This window comes from Enhydra lutris, unplaced genomic scaffold, assembly GCF_002288905.1.
Source record: "Enhydra lutris kenyoni isolate GAN:26980312 unplaced genomic scaffold, ASM228890v2 scaffoldscaffold31, whole genome shotgun sequence".
Classification (NCBI taxonomy): domain Eukaryota; kingdom Metazoa; phylum Chordata; class Mammalia; order Carnivora; family Mustelidae; genus Enhydra; species Enhydra lutris.
This window is the reverse complement of record NW_019154115.1, coordinates 19171569-19197854: the sequence shown is the minus strand read 5'-3', so window position 1 is coordinate 19197854 and position 26286 is coordinate 19171569. Positions and strand designations below refer to the sequence as shown.

Genomic DNA, 26286 nt, shown 5'->3' with positions numbered 1-26286 from the left:
ACTTTTTAAAGAATTGACCACAGTATACATAGTACTTTGTAATATTTTCCACACAGTCTATAGTGAATATCTTCCATTTCTACACTGTCATTTTTTTTTTTTTTACACCTACTGGTTTTTAAAGGCACTTACCAGAGAAAACCTTACCCTACAGGGATGTATGTATTTGCCTTTCCTCCCAATGGAGCTAGTGGTCTTCGCTACCAGGGACTTCTGTTTTTCCACCTGTGGACCCCGCCTCATCCCTACCTTCAGCCCGCAGTGCCCAGCCAACAGTAAGTGCACAAGAACTTCCTGATGAATGCAGCCGCAGGCATGGCATGGGCACACTGGGGGCTCCTGACTGAGAAAGGGACAAACTCAGAGCTACCCAGGGCTGTTCCCTGGGGAAGGGACACCTGCCCCCGACTCCAACAGCACGATGCCCCATGAGAAACCCTCAGGGCCCAAGAAGCCCCACTGCGCAAACGACTAACAGGAATCCCAATCAAATTAACTGTTTGCTTAAGAGAAGCAAATACAAAGGTCAAAGAAACCATGCAGCACTTACCTCGTTGACTATGTAATCCAGCAGTTCAAAAATCGCCATGGGAGGTCGGCTGTCCATTCCATAAGCTACATATTTCACAAGAAAAAAGAAAACACTTCTCAGAAAAACAATAAGTTATTTGTCAACATGAGGCTAGGGATTGGAGCATGGGTCCTGGGGACCGGAACAGGGTCATGGATAATAAGCAGAGACACAGATAAGGCCGAAAAACAGAGCGGACCAGCAGAGGCCACAGAGTTGGTCAGCCAGGGTAGGATTCTGGGCTCTCCCACCCCCCAGGTCTAGGACCTCGAGCAAATCCACTGACTGCTGAGAATGGACTCTGCTACAGTGGAGATGGATAATCATGCCTGCCCTTCTTCCCTTCCTTACACTGAGAGAGGAGAAAATGAAGTAATAACTAAGTAACTCAAGGACTGTTTTAGTTCTCCCTGAACTTGGGTCTCTTCCTTCTATCCTCCAGAGTCCCAGTCCAGCCTCAAAGGCCACAGCCACAATCCCTCCAGTGACCCACCACCATCAGCTATCCATGCCTTCCTCTATTTCTCCCTTCATATATGCCCTCTCCTATGAGGGCCTCCCAGGGACAGATACCAGGTCGTCCTGGTCACAAATGTCCCAGCAGGAAGTACATCAGAAGATGGTGGCTGGGCCAGGATCTTCCGAATACCAGGTTTAATTCTCAGTATGCATGATCAGAGAGGCAGGCCGTGCTGCACAGCGCTCAGCACCTAGGACTCCGGCTTGGCCACTTATGGTGTGCAGTCTTGACAAGCCAGGCACTTTGTGCCTCAGTTTCCTTGACTCTAGAGGTTATAATAGTGTTCATAAACATTCACTATTAAAATTAGATAATACTCAGCAAATCCATGGAGACACAGAGTAGATCAGTGTCTACTGGTCCACTGGGGCTGGGGGTAGGAAGAGACGGAAGTGATTGCTCATGGAAGTGAGGTTTCTTTTAGGGTGATGGACATGTTCTCAAATAACACAGTCATGATGGGTGCATAACATGAAGAATATACTAAAAACCACTGAAATGTACACTTCAAAATGTGCATTTTATGTTGTATGAATTCTATCTCAAAAAAAAAAAAAAATCTACCTAAAAAAAAAAAGTCATGGTTTTTAAAAATCAGACAGCACCTATAAAGTGCTAAATGCCATGCCAGGAACACAGCCAACACTCAACAGAGGGGGAGAAGATGTTGCTAGTAACAATAATCTAACACCCACCTGGAGACCTCCGCCTACTCTGCCTCCCGCCCCAGCCCAGCATCCAGAGACAGGCAGGCAGTCTCGGAAGAATATCCAGCGAATCAGCCCTCCCGAAACCCAAGCCCCCAGTCCAAGCGGGGGCCACACCAGGCCACTCACAGCTGAGGGGCCTTCCAGGAGTCCTGGGTCTGGGTGGTGTCTCCGCCGCATCTCCCTCCACTGGGCACCCAAACACCAGCTCCAGCTCCTTGGCGTCTGGGGGAGGGATGGGATACCTCCCCACCGCCATCTCAACCAGAGACAGCCCCATGCTCCAGATGTCCGACTGCACCGAGTAGTGAGTCCCCTGGAGTCTTTCCGGCTGCACGAGAGACAGACACAGTTCTGATCACCTGTGAGCTAATCCGGGCCCGTGAGGCTGAGGGAGAGGCCCACCCCGTGGAGGCTCAAAGGGGGGCCTCAGGCCTCCCTGCCTCTTTGAGGCCTGTGTGCACTGTAGGGAGTGGGCTGCCCTGCTTGGACTGGGCCCCAGCCCTGGATCTACTGATGCATTTTATCTTCTTTGGGACCTCCACTAACTGCTTTAATCTGGTCTCTGGCCTGCCTCCAACCACTGTGTTCAAATCCTACCTGGCTCCCATGGCTCTGACCCATGCCTCCTCCTGGCCCTCAACTAACAGCCTCCGGCCTGCCTGGACCCCAGCTGCCGCTTCAACTGTACCCACAGTTTTGCCCCGCCTTGTCACTGTCTTGGACATGCAGAGTAGCTGGTTCAAAGCCCAGCCTGCAAGGCTCATCTTGTCACCTGGGTGTGGAACATGCTTCCAGAACATGGGTCATGAACAAATTGTGCGGTGGGTCGAAAGAACAGTGGCCTTGAGAGTCAAGAAAGTTGAGCTCTAAGACCAGATCACCACAGACTCACTGACTGTCCTTGGACAACATGGAACAGTAGAAAAGGCAAAGGATCTGGGGTCAGGTTCAAGTCCCAATTCTGTGACTTATAAACTATGTGATCCTGAGGCTCAGTTTCCTTCATCTATAAAGTGGAGCTGATGAAGGTGGTGGTGAGGACAATACGGACATCAGAAAACACCCGCTCTCCTAACGGGGTTATTGAGAAGGCCAAACCCAATGGGAACAGATGTTAGATGTCACAAAATGCTATACAAATAAGGGCTGTTACTGGCAGGAAGAGTTAGGGGGGAATGTACATATTACTATACAAAGCATTATTTTTATCCAGCGTTAACTGAAATAGCACATGTTATTTCAAGAACTCCACAAAAAAAAAAATCTCATCCTGACCACTGTATGTGTTTTTGGACATCATTAATATTAATATCTCCCATAGGAATTTTCACTAACTCAAACACTGGACTATTTTGGAACTGACCACGTAACCACAAACACCTAAACCACTAACCCTGATCAACGGGTCCCAGGGCCTCCTGACAGATTTTGAACTTTGCAGCGGCAGGTGAGTGGCCCAGAACGCTAGCTGCTCAGTTCTTAGACACTGAGGGAAGAACCTGAAGAGCCCTGTTTCATGTTTCTGAAAGACTGTGTCACTCGAGTGGAGGGGGCAGAAATGTGGGTCAGCGCTGCGCCAGTCATGCGGACATGGCTGCCCGGGTGGGGGCAGGGGACGGGCGAGAAGGAATGAGGATGTGGGCATCAATTTCCACACATGGAGGCCGGAAGCAGGTGTGGAATCAGACCCAAAGGGCAAGTGAGGGCGTGCTGAGCACAGGGGACTAACTGGCAAGGAGAACTGGCTTTCAGTCCAGGCTCTGTATCTGCCTTTCCTCATCTCTAAAATGGGAGCGATAATCTGCTCTTCATGGGGCAACCACACAGATCAGATGAGCTCACTCAAGGATGTGGAAGAGAACTCAGAAAACACCCTGTGTGCCAGGATGCCCCAGCCTCTGCCTCCCCACCGGATTAATCCACGCCTGGATCTCCACGGAGATCCCCACTCACCCAGAGTCACATCTCCCCCTTTCTGAATCCTTCTCTGGAGCACACTAGCCAACTACCACCTGTTCAGTCAACCAAACATTAGCCTACTTGCCAAGCACTCCACGGGCACCTACCACATGCCAGGCCCCAAGCCAGCCCCTAGGGACAACTGAGACCCCCCCCCCACAGTCCCATCCCTGCCCCTGTGAAGCTTGTGGCATGGGGGTGAGAAGAGAACATGCCGATGCAGCCACCGATGCCTCCTCCCTCATTTCCTTCTCCTCCCTGCCATCATCCAGCCCCTGGCACCATGGGGGAAGCTACCCGCTTGGCTCCTATCCCCACCAGGCAAGATGCCAGAGAAACGGAACCCACTGCTCATACCGACATGTAGGACCTTGTGCCCACGAAGGAGTTGGCCATGGAGTCGATGAGTTGCCCACTGACCCCAAAGTCACAGAGCTTGATCTCCCCACGGGAGTTCACGAGGATGTTGGAAGGCTTGACATCTGCAGGGGAGAGAACACGGAAAGGGAGGGAGTTGACACGGGTGGACTGGGGAGGGAGAAGGGTCAACATTCTCCAAACAGTCCAGCCCTGACCATAAGTCCAAGCACCTGCGACCTTCACAGAGCCAGCCCCTGGCTTGCAAACGCTGGACACCAAGGTCTCTTATGCCCCCTTATTCAGGGTTTGGGAAATGATTCTCAGGAGAAGAAATGGCCACCTGTTGTACAAGGAGGACAGAAAGGCAGCAGATTCCCACTCTGAGAATCCGAACTTGAACACATGACCCATAGGAGGTAGTCAGTTATCACGAATAATCAAGATTTCAAACTTCATTGCTTCAATCACCCTTACTGGCAAGACTGAATATCTATGATTGGATCATGAGGCAGGAAGAAAAATAAAACTAATAAAACCTGTATGCTTGCTAAGGCTACAGACCAGAGACTAAAGGGAGATGGGATGGGGGCAGGAGTTTCAATGCTTGACCTTGATACCAAGCACAGAGCATCATTTTCTGAATACGTGTGGCAGAGGCTGGGAGTGAGGCCTTATGATTGCCTTTCTCGGAAGTGATTTCCCAAACAGCCTACAGAGCTGAGGCCCACTGTCAGTCAAGGAGAGCCCCTCGCTGCCCTACTGGGGCCAGGCAAGGCAGTGCCTCCAGAATCAGCCCCAACCCCTTCCCTGCACTTGGACCCTCCCCACTTCCCACCGGCTGCCCCCATGACTACTAGTTCATCAGCCTTTCCCTTTGCAGAGGGAGGTTAACTTTCAAATGTTTTTCTTCCCCCACTTCCCCTGATTCAAACCACTGCCCTGTCAAGTGGGCAGAAGAGTCCAGTGTTCTCATTTACAGGTGGGGAGATGAGGCTGGGACTTGGTAAAAATCCCCAGGCCAGGGTTCTGTGGGCAGACATCAGCAGTAGGAGCCACGCAGTACGCAGGTCATACCCAGGAGCAAAGCATAAACCAGACAGACAGTCTTTGACAGAAGTAAGAGAGACACTATTACAGAAATTATAGAATATCTGGAAAATAGAGGAAAAAAACCAATCCCCATAAGCCAAAACTGCTAGAACCACTATTCCCATTTTATTATTTTTCCCTTCAATACTCAGATGAATGCAGGACAGGAACACTTCTGAGATCTGGCAGGTTCAGTTCCAGGCCACTACAATAAAGTGAGTATCACAATAAAGAAGTCAAATAATTTGTCTGGGTTTCCTGGTGCATATAAAGGTTATGCTGGGACACCTGGGTGGCTCAGTTGGTTAAGCAGCTGCCTTCAGCTCCAATCATGATATCAGGGTCCTGGGATTGAGCCCCAGGTGGGGGGACGGGAGCTGGGGAATCCCTTCTCAGCAGGGAGACATCTGCTTCTCCCTCCCCCTCTCCTTCTGCTCCCCACCCATGCTCACTCACTCCCAAATAAATTTGTTTTAAAAGTTATGTTTACACTAGATGATAGTCTATTAAGTATACAGCAGCATTATGTCTTTTAAAAAAAAGATGTACATACTTGAATTTAAAACGTTATTGCTAAAAAATGCTAACCATGGTTAACCTGAGCTTTCGGCAAAGTATAATCACTGATCACAGATCACCGTAACAAATATGATAACGAGAAAGTTTGAAAAATTCAAGAATTACCAAAATGTGACCAAGAGACATGGAGGGAGCAAATGATGTTGGGAAAATGGTATAGACTTGCTCAACACAGGAATGATGCAAACCGTCATTTTGCAAAAAGTGCAGTATCTGCAAAGCACGATGAAATGCTACATGCTTGCATTTATCCTTAAACAGTTTCGAACAAGTCTTTGTAAGTTTCTTTCCAAGGGTAAAGTGGGAAAAAACACCACAAAAACACCCTCTCCTGGGGCGCCTGGGTGGCTCAGTGGGCTAAGCCTCTGCCTTCGGCTCAGGTCATAATCTCAGGGTCCTGGGATGGAGCCCCGCATCGGGCTCTCTGCTCAGCAGGGAGCCTGCCTCCCCCTCTCTCTCTAACTGCCTCTCTGCCTACTTGTGATCTCTATCTGTCAAATAAATAAATAAAATCTATAAAAAAAACAAAAACAAAAACCAAAACACCCTCTCCTATTCCAGTAGGTCCTTTCCCTTGCGCCTCCCACCTCAGCCCTCATTCCCGCTCAAGCGCCTCTGTGCTCACCACCCCCTCCACCAGAGGGCCTCACCACTGTGGGCCAGGAGCCAGGACTGTAACCAACATGCACCAGGGGCTCCAAAACCCTTGTGACAGAATGGCTCTGAACTCACCGTGAACACACACGAGCACTCAGAGCCACTGGTGTGGTCCTCCCAAGATCCAGCCCTCACCATGGCACAGGACATGAGACCTTTCCCAACCCCTGGCACCCTCCCTGTGTCTCCTACATACAGACTTCTAGAATGCAGGCATCAGAAGTAACGTGAGAGGGAATCTGGCTTCTCCCCTTCAGTCTAATGCCCAGAAGGGTCTAGGAACCTGGCCCAGGTCCCACAGCAGAAACTGGGTGCAGCTGGAACCAGAAAGTCAGACCTCTGATACCTAGGCCTGTCCTCTTCTCGCCCACCCCCCTGTCACATGACCCAACTCTACTCCCCTCAGCCACTTCCTGTCGTGTAGCCTCCTGCGCAACCCCTTCAAACACACTGGTTAATAATGTTCAGGATGCAGTGGGCTCCGTGGAGTGGCAGGACAGAGCTGGGGACAGATAGCTGGGAGATGGCGCTGTGGGGACAGCACACACCGGACACTCCAACACTTGCCACCGGATGCCCCAGCCCTTCACTCCTGTGCCTCCTTCACCTCCCAAATGTGCCCAAGGCAGGTTGGGCCTTGTTCTCAAGTCGAAGAGCACCCCTGGCTAAAGGGACCTATATTCAAATCCCTGCCCTGCCTGTCCTCCCACCCCCTCCGCCCCCCTCCACTTGCAGCCTTGAGCAGGTCCCTCTGCAGCCCTGGCACCCACCCGCCTGTCAGTGCCGCGGTGCTAATAGTCACGGCGCTTGTGACCTCACCCGATGGTAACCAGGACCGACCTGGTGCAGGGTGGGCATTTACATGGCACACGGCACCCCTGCCCCTTACAGGACAAAGGATTCTTTCACAGGCGACCCTCCACAATGAGCACGATGAGCAGTTCACGGCACCAGAGCCCTGCTTCCTCCCTCCCCAACAGAGGGCAGCCCCCACCCACTTCCACCCAAGCTTTTTCTTTTTTTAAGATTTTATTTATTTATTTGAGAGAAAGAGAACACAAGCAGGGGGAGCAGCAGAGGGAGAGGGAGAAGACTACTGCCCGCTGAGTAGGGAACCCGATGCAGGACTCCATCCCAGAATCCCAGAACCACAACCTGAAGGCAGCCACTTAACCACCTGAGCCCCCCAGGTGCTCCCCACCCACTCTTCCTTCCTCTGCTGGCTCAGAGGTTCTCTCCAGGCCTCAGATGCTGCTCAGGAGTGGCCACATGGCCTCTGTCACTGCTGGGATCTGATTTCTATTCACATGGCAAGCAAGCCTCTTTTTCTCCAAACTTATGTAACACGGCTTTCCTCCATCCCTGGCTGTCAGCTCCGGCCTCCCCCACCGCCAGGGAAGGAAACTGCCTGGGAGGCTGCAGAGACCATGGGGGATGGGTCGAGGAGCAGAGGGAAATCCTGAGGGCTTTTCCCTGCCTGGACCACACCCTGGGGCCACAGGCAAGGCACACAGCCCTGCTTGGTGACCTGGAAGGGCAGACAAGAAGCTGCTTGCAGACCTGGGCCTTGAAATCACTCAACTCCAGAGCAAGCGGCTGAGCCTCCAGGCCAATGCATGCTTCCCCTGGCGGCCCCCGCCCCATCAGGCTCTTCTCTGGGGGCAGAAGAGGTCCATGTCACCCAAGTCCAGACAGACTGTTTCCTCCGCCTGTCATCATCCCCCCCTTTGCTCTCCACAATGGCCGCCCTCCCTCCTCTGGCCTGTGCTCACTGTCCTTCTCTGGCAGGACAGCCCCTGCCTCTCAGCTGGTCTTTCCCAGCCTGCCACTGCTCTGGCCTTACCTCCCCAGCTTCCTGCTATGACCCAGGCCCCAAGCTCAGGCCTGCCCCCCTAACTGTGCTGGTCCCTGCAGGTGAACCGTGCACCTTTCCCACTCACCCTCCCCTCAGCTTCCCGGGTGCCGAGTTCTTCTGCACCCCCTTCCTGTCCTGCTCCTGGAGCCCTGGGAGGCTTGCTTCATCTTGCTTCCCCCCACAGCTTTCCCAGCAGCAACCTCAACCACTGCTGAAATCACAGGCCCAGGTCCCCTCTGCTTCCCAAGGCCCTTTCTCGCCCCCAACATCAGGAGGGCGAGGCCGGGAGGAGCCCCAGGACCTGGTGGGCTAGGCTGCATTGTGAAGGAAGCATCCAGCATCCATGAGGCCCGCAGGCTGACAAGCTACCCCAGGAAACCTATGAGAGGTGAAGGTTTGTGGCCCTGATCCTGCTCAGCCCCCACAACAATGAGAACAGGTAAGCCCTTTTTCAAACACAAACAAGGAGGTTTTATGAAACCTCCTTTTAGTTTTTCATGAAAAAACTAAGTGGATGAAGTATTTTCTTCTCTCCTATTTTCTGCCCCAGAAATAACTACTGTGCAAAGCCTTCTGATTCTTCCCCCAAGAGCAAATGATTTTAACTTAATTTCTGAGCATTCTCTACCCCTGTAAAACAAAGGGTTTGGATTAAATAATTCAGTGGGTCACTGGGTTATTCTATAAACACTTACAACTGAGCTATGAGTAAAAAGGGACCCAGTTCCTGTCCGTGTCCTCAAAGCCATCACCACTAGGGGAGACAGAACACGGAAAGTAACAAGAACATGTGCCTGTGGGTATGATGGTAAGGGCAAGGAGAGAGGGATGCTCAGGGCACTGGGGACTGTGCCCTGAATTCTCCCAGCCAGCCAGGCTCAACGCCAGCCTGACTAGTGGGCAAGGTCCTTCGCAGGCAGATGGAGCAAGGAGAGGGTCAGCCCACCAAAGGGTACTATATTCGAGGAACCTCCTTTTGTTTGGCAGAGAAGACTATTACAGGAATCTGCATTCCCTATGGGGGCGGGGTTGGGGACACAAGATGGAAGGAGATGGGGCGCGAAGGAACAGAGGGCAGAGATGCAAGGGAGGGACTGGGGAGCACAGAAGCAAGAGGAGGAAGAGGAAAGAAAAGAGAGCTCCGGAGAAGCAAACCGAGTGACCCCTGGAAGCCACACTCTGGCTCATCTGTGACAAAGGCTAAAACCAAAAGGGAGAGGACTTTGGATAAGTGAGGGAGTCAAAGGTTAAAGAAACAGAGGCAAAGAGATTTTTAAATGGTTCCTTTCGGCCTCAAATGACCTCTTCTTAGCAACACCAGCAGATCCCTATTAACCCTTCTCTTAAAGGTGAAGAAACAGAAGGGAAAGGTGGCTGACCCTGGTATGTCAAATAATGGTCTCCACAGAGCCACCTCCAGTTACCTTATCCATGACCTCAGGGAGCCAATTAAAGAGCAAAGATAATTAACATTCAGAGAGAATCCCAAACCTTTCAGTTAGCCATGAACTGTAACCTTCTGCCACCCAACCTTCCCAAGAGCACAGCTTTCCCCCCTCGCTGCCTTCCCCAAGCAAAGGAGGACGGATGTGGCTGCAAGGCTAGGGTGGGGGGATGGGGCGGGTGAGCCCAGGCCTGGGAAGACCCCACAAAAGCTCTGGTTCCACGAAGACCTCCTATGCCAGGGCTTTTAAATACACAGGCCTCTCTAATCCTCACAACAATGGGGAGAAGCAAGCCCCATACACCCCTGTGTACAGATGAGAAACACAGAGGCCCAGAGTCAGGGAGCCGTCTCTCAAGATGACATATGAAGCCAATGGCAGAGGCTACAGTAGCACTCAGGCTCTTCATTATCCAGAGCCTCGATAATTAAGCTCTAAATGACAGGGCAAATGTTGAGCTGTACTCCAAAGTTCCAGAAAAGTCCTTATTCAGGTGCAGGGGACGGTGGTCAGAAGGTACAAACTTTCAGTTGTAAGAGAAATCATCCTGGGATGGAACGTACAACACGGTGACTAGAGTTAACAATACGGGACCGTACACTTGGAAGCTGCTAAGACAGGACATCTTTTTTCTCTCCACCCAATCTGGGGCTCAAACTCACAAGCCCAACATCAAGACTTGCATGCTCTACTGACCGAGCCAGCCAGGGAGCCCTCCAAGGACATCTTAAAAGTTCTCATCACAAGAAAAATAAATGTAATCATGTCACGACGAATATTAGCTAAACTTACTGCGGTGATCGTTTCCCAAAAGATGCACCCATTCCATCGGCAGACCGCACACTCAAAACACAATGTTCTAGGTCAATCTTATCTCAATTTTTTTAAAGTTGTGGTTGGGCAAGGGGAACACTCACGTTATAGACATAACAAGCTCTATCTAGGAATGTGATCTGACTTTGGGATGACAAATCCTTTAAGTCTGGCAGTGAGGAAAAAGGCTTCTCTGCTCCTGGTGAGGAAGAGTTCACTTCCTTCTCCTGCTCTGGGAAGGTCCTGCCTGCAGAAATTTGCTAAAGGGGAACCCGAGGCTGCTTCCTACCTCCTTCTGCCTAACAGCAGAGTTCAAGCAGGGAACTTTCAGAGCACAAAGTCCAGGTCCTAACATGCAGCTCTTTCCTCTCTCCACTTCTTACAACCAAGGCCACCAAGTGCAATTTAATTTTTTTTCTCCCCTCCCAAGATTCATTAGTTTTGAAGTGCTTTCATTTTCTACCTTTGTGCACCCCTTTCTGCAAATTCAGTGTTCATCTCCAGACCCAAAAGGCATGCAAATGTTAACAATTAAATGAGACATTACTGGGAGCGTTCTGTATCCATTTCTCTTTTTCAGAATTTGGTTTTCATTAGTACATGCCATTCTAAGAAATGATCAACATTTTTAAAACAGGATGTAACAAAAGCCACAGCAAAAGGTATAGGATTATACTCAAGAGGATGGGGGGGCGGGGGTAAGAGACAGCAAAAGGAAAAGAAAAAGGGGAAAGGCAGTCATGGGAAAAGCTGATTCTTAGTCTCTTATTTTCAATGAGCCCTTAATAATAATTGACAGAACAGCCCCATTTTACAGACAGAGAAATCAAGGCTTAAAGAAATGTCCCTTCCCAAAGATCACAAAGTAACTTTTCCATTAAAAGAGAATGCCTCTGGGTGCCTGGGTGGCTCAGCTGGTTAAGCGTCTGCCTTCGGCTCAGGTCATGATCCTGGGGTCCTGGGATTGAGTCCCGCATAGCATCGGGCTCCTTGCTCAGTGGGGAGCCTGCTTCTCCCTCTGCCTGCTTCTCCCCTTGCTTGTGCAAACCCTCTTGCTCACTCTCTTTCAAATAAATAAATACATAAAATCTTTTAAAAAAAGAGAGAGAGAGAAAGAAGAAGAAGGAAGAAAAGAAACTGCCTTCAAGCACACATTTCCCTTTGCAGGATGCAGGCCAATTCAGAGGCCAGACGATCTGTGGTCTATCACAAAGCCAATCACCCACCTGCAGGCAGGAAAACAACACTGACTTGGATGCTTAGCATCCACAATTCAAGAAAGGGAAATTAGCTAAAAGACCTGTTCTGACCTGCTGAAGGCTAACTTGCTCAGCAGCAGGAGGTGGGGGGAGAAAAGACACTGGAAAAAGGAAAAGTAGAGAGAGCCGGAGATCTGCTCGTTTTTAAATACCAAGTGAGAGAGAATTTCTAGTAACATCACTGTATTTATGGTAGCCAAAACTCCACCAGAGTAAGGCACAACCGTGGCGCCTGGGTGGCTCAGTTGTTAAGCAGTGGCCTTCAGCTCACGTCATGATTGGGGGTCCAGGGATCAAGAGCCATATCCAGGCTCCCTGCTCGGCTGGCTGCCAGCCTCACGCCAAGATGTACCACTAGATGACGTGGTCACTCTGTGGTGCGGGGCCGCAGAAGCTGGGCTCCATCCTGAGCTACAGTTAATGACATCTGCTCTTCGCCTGATCACCTGACTTCTGGCTCAGGCATGCTCTCCTGGGCCCATGGTCCTCCTCAAGAAGTTATCTGTAACTGAGGAGAGTGCCAGTCCCAGCCCCAGGCTTCCCTTAGAAATGAGGCTTTGTGCCTTTGCCTTCGGCTCAGGTCATGATCCCAGGGTCCTGGGATCGAGCCCCACATCAGGCTCTCTGCTCAGCAGGGAGCCTGCTTCCCTTCCTCTCTCTGCCTGCCTCTCTGCCTGCCTGTGATCTCTGTCTGTCAAATAAATAAATAAAATCTTTAAAAAAAAAAAAAAAAAAGAAAGAAATGAGGCTTTGTGACGTGAGAAGGAACATGACACAGCTCTTCCAGGACCCTCAGCCTGGCCCAACAGGACTCTCCTAAAGGGATCAGGTACAGCCTTGAGGCACAGGCTTGGGCCTCATGCTCCCTTGCACCACAGCCGGCTTGGGACCAGTCCCTGGGCAAGTCTTCTAACCCTTCTCCCCCTTCCCCATCTGAATGCACTGCACGTGCCCTTGGCTCTCCAGGGGCTTCCCAGAACAAACCCTGACCACATCCCCCTGTACCTGTTCCCCTCTCCCCCCACCGAGCTACTGTCCTGACCCACACTTTCTCTTACTAGACCATGCCAACGGCCTCCTAACTGACCTCTCCCCCCTCCAGCTCATCTTAGCCACAACAGCCAGGGCTCTCTTCTTCAAAGGATAGCTCACCTGACTTTCATGTGTAGGACCCCTCCTTTGTTCTCCGCTGCCTAGGACAATGTCCAGCTCCTGGGCAGGACCGTGAAGAACCCCCTTGAGTGCTTCAAGCATCCCTTACCGGACTCCCACCACTTGCCATCAGGAACCCTAGACAACCCAAACAACTTGCTATTTCCTGTGTTTTCTGCCTCAGTGCCACGATCCTGGGCTCCACTCCACCTGGTATTCCTTTCCCGGATGCTGCCACCTGTGTACCATCTCCCTGCTGTAGAGCTCGGCACACATGACACCCCCTCCACAGTGCTTCCCCCAGGGGACTGAGGAAGCACTCTCCCTCCTCCAGCAGCCCATCTGCCTCTCCTGAAGAGCTAAGAGACACTCATCTGGAGCCATCATCCATCGCCGTGGGTCTAGCAGCTGAGGTAATTCTAGAGAGAACGTGACTCACATTTCTCACCAAGAGACCAGCATACTGGATTCTAGCTACTAATTAGCCACTCTCTGTTTCTCTCCATCTGTAAGGTAGAGCAGTCTAGAGCGAGTTCAAAGGAATCGGTTATTCCCGTAAATTCACTGCCCCCCCGAGGCTGTCACCACATGACTGGTGGATAAGACTGGCCAGCAAAGGAAGCAGGAGCGCAGCCCGGCCACTTCCTGGACGCCCGGGACAGCCTACAGATGGAGGCCACGGGACACACCCTTGCCACCCAGACAGGGACTGTCATCGGTACAGAACCCCGTGTGCAGCCTCAGGGGCCACTGTGAAACTTTGTGCTCAGGGAAGCCTGGCAGGATACCAGAAGAGGACCAGCAGGTAGGACAGTGTCTGCCAAGGGTCACAGAAGAAGCCATTCAGAAACTCGCCACAGGTGAGTCCGCCGCAAACAGCTTGCAAAATGACAACAACCAAAAACATATTTGGGCCACTTCTGGTCTTGCCTATCAGTGCCCACAGCGACAGGAAGACGTCAGGGGTCTAAACCCCGACCCTGGCTGAGGACATGGTTCCTCCAGGGACTGTTGCTAACACACCCACAACGTGCTCTGGAGACCCCAGCTGTCCCCAGGACTGAGATCCAAAAGCACTCTTGAAGTCTCGGCAGAAGACTTAACTCTCACTCACACCTGACCGCTCCCTAGGCAATAAGGAACTTGCCCAGAGTGCCCTCCCAGCAGGAGGGCCCCCAGTACAAACTACTCTAGCTTTGAAGAGAGCCACTGGCCGTGCACCCCCCTGAGAAATCAAGGCTGGCTGTGCGGGGGCGCTGCTGGCCAGGGTCCTCATCCAGCACAGCATATCATGATGAGACAGGCACACTGCCCCATCTGACTGAAGGAAAAGAAAAACGAGTTGAGGCAACATTTAAAACTATTCTTGGCATTTATTGATCTTCACTAGCCAGCAACTCCGAGGGACAAACAATTTATGGGCTAAGCTGTATGAACTGTCTATCACTTTAACTTACATAATGTTTCTTCAGAGTCTCGATCAAAATAAGACCTTGATTAGTGGAGCAGGCTACGAAGAACAGGCTGGAAACACAAATCACTGCTTTAAGTGGCATGAAGTGGAGCTACATCCTTAGGACCCAACCTTCTACCCTGGAACTCAGCCTAACCACAGGAGCCAGCTTTTACATGCACCAGATCTAGGAGCTCCTTCCACAGGGACTGGAAAAACTGCCTCAAAACCTTTGTGGTTAATTCCTTTCTGAGCTTCAGCATCAGGGAAAAACCCTCTCTCCTACCTACGCCATCCATGTTTTCACCAAGCACTCAAGGCTGAAAACCTTAGAGCTGAGTCTTGTGCTTAAATTCTAAAGTTTCTTCAATCGGGGAATTCATCTTCCCCTTAAAACTCAGTAGTCAGGAAGCTTTTTCTGACAAAGATCACAGAGCAAATATTTTTAGGCTCTGAGGGCCATACGGTCTCTTTCACAAGCAACCACTCACCTTTGCCATTATGGCACAAAAAGTCACGGAAAACACTTAAATAAGCATGCTATGTTCCAACAAAACTTCATTATGGACACCGAAATTTGAATTTCACACAATTATCACATGTCACAAAATTCTGAAAAACAATTCTTGGCTTGCAGGCCCTACAAAAATAGGCAATACACCATATGTGGCCTGTGGGCCACCCGTCTACCCACCTCTGCTTAAATGTGTAATTACTGTTTTGATCTGTTAACAGTTTTTGTCTCTCTGACCCAGGGCTTAATCGTTATTTGTAGCGAAAAATAATTTTTCTTCCTAATTTGCTAGCTTTCAGCATCTGTTCTTCCTCCCCACCCTCCAGTAATCAACCCCCTCTTTTCTTTTGGGGTTTCTGCTAGGGAGTCAACCAAGAAGCCCCATCTATCTCGCCAGCGGGTGGGCTTATAATCCCAGATGGCCAACCAGACTACGCTAGCCCCTGGAACACAGTGATTGGCCCAGTAGTGGGCGGGCACTGCTAGCAGACCCAATCAGTGATTCAATCCCGCAGGAGAGGCAGATCTCTTTCTGGGGAACACAGTACTAATCCCCGGGGCTGGGGGCGTCTATGTTGCCCCCAGTGAAAAGATTCCAACTATACAGGGGGCCCACAACACGAGGCTTAAGGCCGAGGGGTAACAGGGTCCTAAAACTGTCATTTCAACCCCATGTTCATCCCTGCCTTCTAACAGGTAACCCACGCCAATACATACCCTCTTTTCATTAAGTGATCTTGCATTGGATTTCTGACACAACCAAAGAATCCTGACTAATTATATCACATCAAATTCTATTTGAAAGTTGGCAGGGTAGCGATTCATGCATAAAAAATGACACTGGCTGTGTTCCACCATGTATTTAGAGTCACTTTTCCCCTGTTAAACTCCAAGCTGCTGGAGGACACAATTATTTTTCTGAGCCATCTTTATGCCCTCTGTAGTGATTCACTCAGTACCTTAAACTTGGTAGGTAGTCTATGAATATTATACAGATACTACTTTCCTTGGATGGAGGAAGCCAACGGGGAGAAGGGCAAATAAACATGGAGCAACATGAACACGTACCTAACCATGACCATACACCGGGACGCTACTCAGAGATTCCAGACACAGCTTATACTCCCAGGGGACTCACACAGCTAACCCCCACTCCCCAACCAACAGCCCACAAACCACATACACCAGGCTGAGCCACACAGGCTTCTCCGCCCTTTGAACACCCAAGGGTCTCTACCCAATGCCAGGACAGACTGACAGAGGACTTCTACTACCTCTCTGACCTCAGTCTGTTCTTTCTAATAATGAAGTTCTTCTTTCCAGCTCCTCTTCTAACTCAGGCAAAAGACCTGGAGGGAAGAGCATCCTGACATGGGAACTATCCCCTCAAGCAATAAGGACTGCCCTGATGCCAACAAGACCCTGTGTGACTGACCCCAAGACAATGGCAAACCTGACCTCTGTCCCACATTTTCCTTACATAAACCTGAAAGTGGAGCACCTGGGTGGCTCAGTCAGTTAAGTCTCTGCCTTCGGCTCAGGTCATGATTCCAGGGTCCTGGGCTCGAGCCCCACATGGGGCTCTCTGCTCAGCGGGGAGCCTGCTTCCCCCACTGTTTGCCTCTGCTTACTTCTGATCTCTGTATCAAATAAATAAATAAAATCTTAAAAAAAAAAAAAAAAGACGAAGAAAGAAAGAGTTTCCAGCACTTTGGACACGCTAGTCCATTGTCCTCCTGGTGTGGCCTCACTGGAATAAATTCCTTTCTTTTTTCACCACCAGTCCTCTCTCTGCCCTTGATTTTGCCAGCGGCCAGTGACCAAATCGGGTCTGTTTGGACCCCCCAGAGCCCAGTGCTCTTGCACCCCTGTGCCCTGGCTACAGGATCACAGCACACTGCTTCCCTACCAGTCTTTTTTTTTTTTCTTTGCCACCCAGCATCCCAGGCGAGGGGGCAGGGGGCAGGCAGGGAACTGGATTTGTGGGCTGGTCCCAGGACTTAGTGCCCCTCTCCACCACCCACCAACCCAAAGGCAAGTGGGACAAGCACAGTGATGGGTCCTGAGCTCCCTTTACAGCCTAAGGCTGTGCGAGGTACAGGTGGCTCCCGGGGTGGGAGGCAGGGTAGGGGGGCAGGGAGTTTGCCTTCCGAGCATTCCCTACAAATGAAGAGTCCAGAACAGCTGGCCATCACTTCAAACACTGGGAATATCAGCTGTACCAGTCCTGCCCACGAAGTCCCACTCTGTGGCAGCAGAGACAAATCACTCCAGGAATGAGGGGGAGAACCTGGTTTGCACCTAGCATGGACACATCAGTAAGGCAGGAAAGCTAGCCACATGCAGGCCCAGGCAGGGTATCCCACTAGCACCAAGGGTCCTTCAATTCACCCAGTCGACTAAAGATAAACAAAAAACTTTCAAGAGACTGCTACCCATCTGTAAAAGCAGGACCTAAATGGCACGTGAAAACAGTCAGTTTCTCCCCAACTAACCGTATGGCTCTTCCTCTCCCTGAAAAAGCAACTGGTGAGTATTAGTACCACACCCACCATGAGGCTAAGAAAGCCGAAGCAACCCATGGAAGCTAGCGGCTTTTCTGCTGACACAACCCAGCCTCCCACAGAGCAGCCCGGGTCCCTGCCCCACAGGTGTGTGGGTCCAGCTCTTCAAAAAATTCTCTGAACTTTCCCAGGATCTCAAAACTTTTAAGTGTTTTGAGATGCTTAAACCAGTGTCTGGCAATCATAAAAACCTACTAATTCATCTGCTAAGCGGCCGTAACATATATGTCAACTATGTCGGTCAAGCACCTTTTTAAGTGCGTGTAGGCATCGTCTCAATCCTCAGAGCCCAGGAGGAAGGCTATTCTCTCCATTTCCCTGAGGCTTGGAGAAGTTAAACAACGCGCCCAAGGTTTCACAAACGCTGAACTTCTGGCACCAGGATAGAGTGAAAAAACTGTGGCCATAATATTTTGTAGTTGCTTGCAACAAGACAGAATCTGTCCCTCTACATTTTAAGCCCTGACTTGATCACATGACTTTTTCTTTTTTTTTTTCCCCTCAGCCAAGAGGACATTACCAAACCTGACGGAAGCAGAGCTTTAAATCGTGCTTGACTAGGGTTAGCCCTCCTTCTACATCAGTAGTAGTTTCAACCCCAAGGCCACTGTGGAAAGAAGCCAGGGCATTAGTGTCTCAGAGGATGAGTGAAAACATGAGGAGGCCCAACCAACCCACAAAATAACAGAAAGTAAGACACTGCTGTTTCTCTCTCTCTTTTTAAAGATATTTGAGAGAGAGAGAGAGAGCAGGGGGAGAGCCAGAGAGAGAATCTTGAGCAGACCCCACACTGAGCACGGGGCCCCACATAGGGCTGGATCTCACGACCCATGAGATCATGACCTGAACCAAAACCAAGAGTTGGATGCTCAAATGACTGAGACCCCAAGCGCCCCTATACACTGCTATTTTTAAACTACTAAGTGCTGGGACATCTGCATGGCTCAGTAGATTAAGCACCTGCCTTCCGCTCACATCACAATCCCAGGGTCCTGGGATCGAGTTCCACATCGAGCTCCCTGCTCAGTGGGGAGTCTGCTTCTCCCTCTGCCTGTCGTTCCCCTAGCTTGTGCTCCCTTTCTCTCCGACAAATAAATAAAATCTTTTTTAAAAATGAAAAAAAATAAAAAATAAATAAACCAGTAAGTGTTAGGCTGGTTATTCCACACCAAAAGCTCACTGAAATAATCACTAAGTTATCACCAGTAAATCAATATCGACAAGTGGGAATAAAGAATGTGAGGCAAAGAAAAAACCTCTTCACTTCTTCCCCATTTCTCTCAAGGGCATAATGAGAAGAAACGGAGTTTAAATTTCATCAGGAAAAGAATATATTTAGACCAGAGGGAAAAAGTACTGGTAGCAAGGAAGCCTAAAGGCAGAGGCAGGGAGACTGAGTTGTCCCACTGTCACCCTTACTCAGGTTTCCAGGAACCATCCACTCATTGTTCTTGCTCAGGAATCACATTGTGCAAGAATACCATTCCACAGCCCAGGGCTCCCAGTGAATTCTTTCAGAGCTTCTGAAGAAGACGCACGACAGCGGGAGTCTGAACCGCGGAGAGCCAGGCCAAGCTGCCTGCGCACACGGCTCACTGGAGCCAAAGTCCCAGTGACTTCCCTTTCTTGGCTGGGCAAGGAATGAACTCTCCAACAAAGGTATCTGTCCAGAGACCCGTCTGGCTCACAGAGCAGCTCTTCATGCCAAAGAGCGGTAACTGGTGGAGCCAGAAAAGAAATTCCAGAGAAAAGTGGGGGCAGCACCAGACAAAGGGAAAAGCAAGTTGGTTATTCCAGGAATAAGCTGAAACTTTCCTCTCTCTGGAACGGACATAAAGTTAGAGCTCTCCATCAAACACACAGCATATGGTACGTGGAAGGCAGCGGGAAGAGAAAAACACTGGCCTAGATGAACGACTGTGTTAGGAGCAGGAGACACGGCTTCTTGGCCCGGTTCCACTGTTGATTCCTGTGTACAAGTTAATCACACTTCCACCGGTTTAACAGCCCTTGAAGGGCGAGCCACTCTCTGCCGTTCCGCTAGGGGCTGCGGACACAGAAAGGAATGAGACATGGCCCCTGACTTGCAGACACTCACAGACCAGTGAGAGGAAAACAAACACCGAGCCATGGTTTCCACATGTGGAATACAGGCAAAAGAGACCTATCACAAGGTCGGTGTGACCAATAAATGAGAAAAGTAGCGAACGCACATGATACAGCACTTGGTACATAACAGGCCCTCGATAAACAGTCATTACTGATTATAGTAACAAAGGGATGGACACTGCCAGAGGAATACAGACGCAAAGCCCTTCATCTGCTTTGGGAAGGGGTTGGTTCATGGGAACACTTCTTGGAAGAGATGTCTGAACCAGTCACATTATTACTATAGTAACACTGTAACTAAGCTAAACAGTAACATTATTTATTAATGATTTATGTGAGGCAGCCCTTTAAGCCTCACAAATATACAAAATATGTGTGTAATTTGCAATTACTGCCCTTTAGCATGAACTCTTCTCATTTTACAGATGAATAAATACCTCACAGTTTATACACCCTGTATGTAAGAGACTTAGGATTTGAATTTTAACTGGCAGAGTCCCAAGGCTCGGGGCTATACTTGAAAAGATGAGCAGACTTAGCCTAGAAAAGGTATGAGTATGAGGGAGGGGGTGGGGTTGGGAAGCAAGCATTCCCAGGAAAGGCAGTAACAACAGAAGGGAGCAGCACACAAAGGTCCAGCTCATAAAAGGAATTCCGTCTCATTGGGTCTCCATTTCTTCACAAACTACATAAAGGCAGAAGGAAGGCAATCCACCTTTGTTAGGCCCCTCTTTCTGTAAACCATTGTGCTAGTTGCGTTCTGTGATTTCCTAAATCCTCACAGCAGCCGAGGAGGAGGCAAGAGGATTCTGTTTTATAAATGACACAATGGCCTTCCTCCACCAGATCCTCTTACAACACTGATGGTCCCGCATGGGTCCATCTAAGTGAGAATTTATGTCATTTGCAGCCCTCAAACACAGCACCACACGCAGGAAATGTTCACTTCACCTCTCCTTTCAGCTACTCCTATTTCCTAGAAGTAAGTACACTAGAATATTCTATCCCGGAATTCAGAGGTCTGGGAAAAAAACAAAAAACAAAAAACACCCCAGATCAAGGTCTATATACTGCTGGAAAACTGTTCCCCACACAAGTCGCACTGTATCTCCTTACTGCTACTAAAAAGGACAAAATGGTAGATAGTGGTTAAAAGTAGGAAGCCTTCTACAACTTTGCATTTTAAGTGTAGAGTTTGACACATTCCGAACGAAGTGTACATCTGTGAACCCACCACCAAAATCAGGATTTAAATTTTTGATTACTCCAAAAAGTTCCCTCATATCCCTTTGAAGGCGATCCCCACTCCAGCCCCCCACACCTTCAGGCAACCACTAATCTACTTTATTTTATTACTGTGTTACTGTGGATTAATTACGTCTGTCCTAGATAATCACATATGTGGAATCCTACAGTCTGTATTCTTTTGTTTAGGGCTTCTTTACTCAGCACATTTTTGAGATTCATCCAAGTTGTATCAACGGTTTGTTCATTTTTATTGTTGAGTTGCATTCTGTTGTGTAAATATATCAAAATTTGTTTATTCACTCGTCTGGTGATTAATATTTTGTTTGTTCTAGTTTGGGGCTACTGTGAATAAAGATGCTATGAACATTCGTGCGCGAGTCTGTATGTGGACAAATGTATTTATTTCTCTCTCTCTTTTTTTTTTTTTTTTAAAGATTATTTATTTATTTGACAGAGATCACAAGTAGGCAGAGAGGCAGGCAGAGAGAGAGCAGGAAGCAGGCTCCCTGCCACGCAGAGAGCCCAATGTGGGGCTCGATCCTAGGACCCTGGAATCATGACCTTAGCCAAAGGCAGAGGCTTTAACCCACTGAGCCACCCAGGCACCCCTGTATTCATTTCTCTTAAGTCAATGCTGAGATGTGGGGTTGACGGACTGGTTGTATGGTTTAACTTCAAAAGAAACTACCAAACTCTCTCCCAAAGTGGTTGTCCCTTTCCCTAGCTGCTTTTAAGAAACTTGCTTTATCACTGTTTTCAGCAACTTCACTGTTTTGGCGGGGGTGTTTTGTTTTTTGTTTTTTTATTTTTTTGCTTCTTGGTTAACAGCTTATTAGTATATAATTTTCTTCTTTTTTAAAATATTTTTTTATTTATTTGACACAGAGAGATTGAGCATAAGCAGGTAGAATAGCAGGCAGAGGGAGAGGGAAAAGCAGGCTCCCCAATGAGCAGGTCCCAAAATGGGACCCGATTCCAGGACCCTGGGATCATGACCCAAGCCAAAGTCAGTCCCTAACCAACTGAGCCACCCAGGAGCCCCTACAATTTTCTTTTTTTAAGATTTATTTACTTGAGAGAGAACGAGAGAGAGACTATAATTTTACTTTTTTAACATTTATTTACTTGAGGGGCGCCTGGATGGCTTGGTGGGTTAAGCCTCTGCCTTGGGCTCAGGTCATGATCTCAGCATCCTAGGAGCGGGTCCTGGGAGCAGGTCCTGGGATCGAGCCCCGCATCAGGCTCTCTGCTCAGCAGGGAGCCTGCTTCCCTCTCTCTGCCTACTGCTCTGCCTACTTCTGATCTCTCTCACTCCGTCAAATAAGTAAATAAGATTTAAAAAAAAAGATTTATTTACTTGAGAGAGAACGAAAGAGAGAGAGTGAACAAGTCTGTGAGAGGCAGAGGGAGAGAGAGAATCTCAAACAGACTCCCTACTGAGTGCAGAGCCTGAAACAGGGCTCGATCCCACACAGGACCCTGAAATCATGACCTGATCTGAAACCAAGAACTGGATGCTTAACCAACTGCGCCATCCTGGAGCCCCTACTGGTATATAATTTTCATACAATAAACCCCACATGTTTAAAGTGTATCATTTGAAGAATATATATATGTGATCATCACCACAATCAAGATTATAAACATATTACCCCCAAAAGTTTCTTTGTGCCCCTCTAATTCTTCCCTTCCCCCCTACCCTCACTCCCCACACGACCACTGGTCTGCATTTCATCACTACAGATCAGTTTATAATTTCCAGAGTTACATAAATGGCATCACACAGGGGGCGCTTGGGAGGCTCAGTCATTAAGCGTCTGCCTTTGACTCAGTCATGATCCAGGGTCCTAGGACCGAGCCTCGCATTGGGCTCCCTGCTCAGCCAGGAGCCTGCTCAACCCTCTGCCCCTCCCCTGCTCAGTGCTCTCTCCCTCCCTCTCTCAAATAAAATTAAAAAAAAAAAAAGTACAAACTATTTCCACTTATATAAAATAGAGAAAGCAAAAACAAGTCTACAGTGATAGAAAGCACATCAGTGGTTGCCCGAAGGTCTAAGGAGAAATGAGCATCAGAAGCGCAAGGGTACATCTGGGATGGTGGAAATGTTCTATCCTAATTATGGTGGTAGATGCAAGTGAGGATTTATCAAACATCACACATCAAACCTTCCGCTAAAGTGGCTGTCTTTTATCCAATATAAATTACACCTCAGTAAAGTTTATCAGGAAATTTAAAAAAGCTGAAGAAGCCAGAGGCCAGAAAAATGGAGAACATAGGGCTGTGGACCACGTCCGTTCAGCCACGGTGTGTTAATGGTGACAGATGTGAGAAGGGAGGGCTCAAGAGGAGTGAGGGGGGCTGATGGAATCAACTGGCCAGCTTAGGAGCCACTTCTAAAATTGGCATTTTTTTCAAAAATTATAAAATATGAGTTAACATAAAATTTACCATTTTAACCATTTTCAAGCATACAGTTCTGGCAGTGAATACATTCATGTTGTTATGCAACTACCCCCACGGTCAGGGTTGTTAAGGTGTCAGTTTTGCTTTAACTGATCTGTAGATTCAAGGCCATCCCACTGAAAATCCCAGTAACCTTTCTGTGTAGAATTGACAAATTATATCTAAAACAGAAATGGAAACACAAAGGGCCTAGAACAGACAAAACAGCTTTGAAGAAGAAAAACAAAGGTGGGGCACTCAGACTACCTGATTTCCAGATTTATTACAAAGCTGAAATAATCAGCAGTGTGGTGCTGGTGTGAAGCTAAATATAACAGATTAAATAGAACAGAAGGAAGAATTCAGAAACAGACACGTACACATGTAGTCCATTGAGTTTTGACAAAGATTCCGAGGCAGTTCAATAGAAGAAGAATCATCTCGTCAACAAACGTTGCCCCAACGGCTGTGTATTCTTATGCAGAAAAATATACCCATAAAGAAAAATGAGCTCTCGGTGGATCACAGGTCTAACTCTATGAATTAAAGGCACAAAGTACATTCTGAAAGAAGACAGAAGACTATCGTGGTGACCTCTGTTTCAGCAGAGTTTTTATACGGGACACCAAAGGCACAACCAAGTCTAAAGGGAAAAAAATCAAGAAACTGAGCTTCATCTAAGTAAAAAACATTTGCTTTTCAAAAGACACAGAAACGAAAAGGCAAGTCACAGACTGAAACCAAATATTGGCAAAACATTCATCTGTCAGATAGTCTGTCTAGAGGATATAAAGACCTCTTAAAATTTAGTAATAAAAAGATAACCCAATTGCAAAAATGGGTAAGCCTTTGAACAGAGGCCTTACTAATGAAGATATCTGGGTGGCATAAAAGCACATGAGAAGACCATGAACACAGTGAGTCACGAGGGGCAGGTCAATTCAGATCACGGTGAGACACCCCTCCACACGTACTAGAATGTCTAGAGACTGCAGGTCAGTAGAACATGCAACTCCATCTCAGGGTCATGAGTTCAAGCCCCATGTTCAGTGTAAAGCTTACTGCAAACTAAATAACTAACTAGTCAAAGACTTGTTATAAAGATTAAAAACACTATTCAATAGCTTTCACACCAAAATAACACACACAAGAGCATGCAACAACTTTTCAATTTCAGCTAAAATTCAAAACATAGTAACTAGCAGGTACTTCTCACCTCTGTGCATAATCTTGTGCTTCTCCCTCAGGTACGTCAGCCCTTTTATTACCTAGAAGAAAGACAATGTCACAAGACGGGAAATTGAAATGATGGTGGTTAGTCAGCCTCCGTATTTTAAAATGATCTAGAAAATATTTCATCTAACATCACAAATTTGCCTTCTTTCCTTATTTTGTATTCAATTTTTAACCTGTCTTACCAAGAAACCATCTTTTCACATGGTACAGAGTTAGTTTAAGCAACATTGATTATTTCAGGTTTAGACAACTTTAAAAACCCTGGTGCTTGAAGTCCCTTTTTTTCTAAAGCTGCAATATAAAAAGAGGATTTTTCATGCCACAGTGGGAATTCTTTTGGACACCCTGTCCTATTTCTGTAGACACAGATTTTAATATAAAGAAAGTCACTTTTCAGGTTCTGACAAGAGAAAGAGAGAGAGATATTGTATCTAGAATCTAGACAGGGAAAATTCTAGCAAGAAGACCCGACTCTTCTTACAAACTTTCCCTTGATTGACTTACTATCTTCCTCCCATGTCCATTTCCTGCCAACTCATTAACTTCCTGATGAGGAGGCTTGGAAGAAAAATTGCACAATATACTCACAGCAATGCTAACTTTTCCTAAAATTTGCTCAGGAATTCTTCCAGCTTTCTTCAGGACTTGATCCAAGGAACCCCCATCCTAAGAAAAAGAAAACCAGCCCATTTAGTGACAGTGTTTCTAACTATTCTTTCAAGTGTTAAACTTCAGCAGGGAAGGATATGTCACATGTGGCAAATCCCCCTGGAAGGGTAACGTTTGATTTGTTCCAGACCTCAAAGACAGAAATGCAAAACATTGTGGGAGGGATCAAGTAACCAAAAACTCAAATCATATGAATAATCATTAAATGAACTACCAATCCAGGAATCAAAAAAAGCTGTGTTGGGGGCACTTGGCTGATTCAGTCAGTAGAACACATGACTCTTGATCTTGGAGTTGACAGTTCAAACCCTACATTGGGTGCAAATATTACTTAAAAATAAAATCTTTGGGGAGATAAAAAAAAAAAGGTTTGTGCTGAACTGAAGGAACAGTATATGGTTAGGACCAGAGGCTCTAGAGGCAAACTGTCTAAATTCACATCCCACCAACTCTGCCACTTACCATCAAGGGAACTTTGACCATGTTACTCATTTGTAACTTGTAAAATGGGGGTGATATTTTAAGGCTACTATAATAACCACAGGGTGACTATAAACATTGAACAAGCTAATACATGCAAAGCACTCAGGACAACATCTAGCCCACAGTAAATGCTCAATAAATGTCAGCCATTTTATCACCAGCATATAAGTCACAACTTGTATTTGATATTATCCTAACAAATCATAGTTAATAAAATCAAAAGAAAAATGCCACAGAAAGTAATAATTCATTCCACAAATCCTACCAAGTATCATGAAGTGGTATTAAGTTCTATGGAGGATAGAGATATAAAAAAAGACCTGTTCCCATCCTCAATAAATGTACAGGGGTACCTGGGTGCTTCAGTCGGTTAAGCATCCGTCTGCCTTCAGCTCAAGTCATGATCCTGGGGTTCCTGGGATCGAGTCCCACATCAGGCTCCCTGCTCAGCAGGGAGTCTGCTTCTCCCTCTCCCTCTGCCCCTTCTCCCCAACCCCCTTCCCCAATCATGTTCTCTCACTGGCTCTCTCTCAAATAAATAAGTAAAATCTCTAAAAAAATAAAATGTACAAAGTAGAAGAGTAAATATACAACTCCTA

At 47.9% G+C, this 26286-nt stretch overlaps 1 protein-coding gene across 2 annotated transcripts in view; it reads right to left on the bottom strand.

Moving 5' to 3' along the window:
- LOC111153158 (mitogen-activated protein kinase kinase 1) overlaps nucleotides 1-26286 on the bottom strand; it is an 82198-nt gene that overhangs the window by 7724 nt on the left and 48188 nt on the right. For both annotated transcript variants that reach the window (XM_022511967.1, XM_022511966.1), the window contains exons 4-8: nucleotides 25124-25201; nucleotides 24516-24567; nucleotides 4118-4242; nucleotides 1928-2129; nucleotides 551-615 (exon numbers count right to left, since the gene is read on the bottom strand). In XM_022511967.1, coding sequence (XP_022367675.1) covers nucleotides 551-615; nucleotides 1928-2129; nucleotides 4118-4242; nucleotides 24516-24567; nucleotides 25124-25201 — 522 coding nt within the window. The remainder of the gene's footprint in view (nucleotides 1-550; nucleotides 616-1927; nucleotides 2130-4117; nucleotides 4243-24515; nucleotides 24568-25123; nucleotides 25202-26286) is intronic.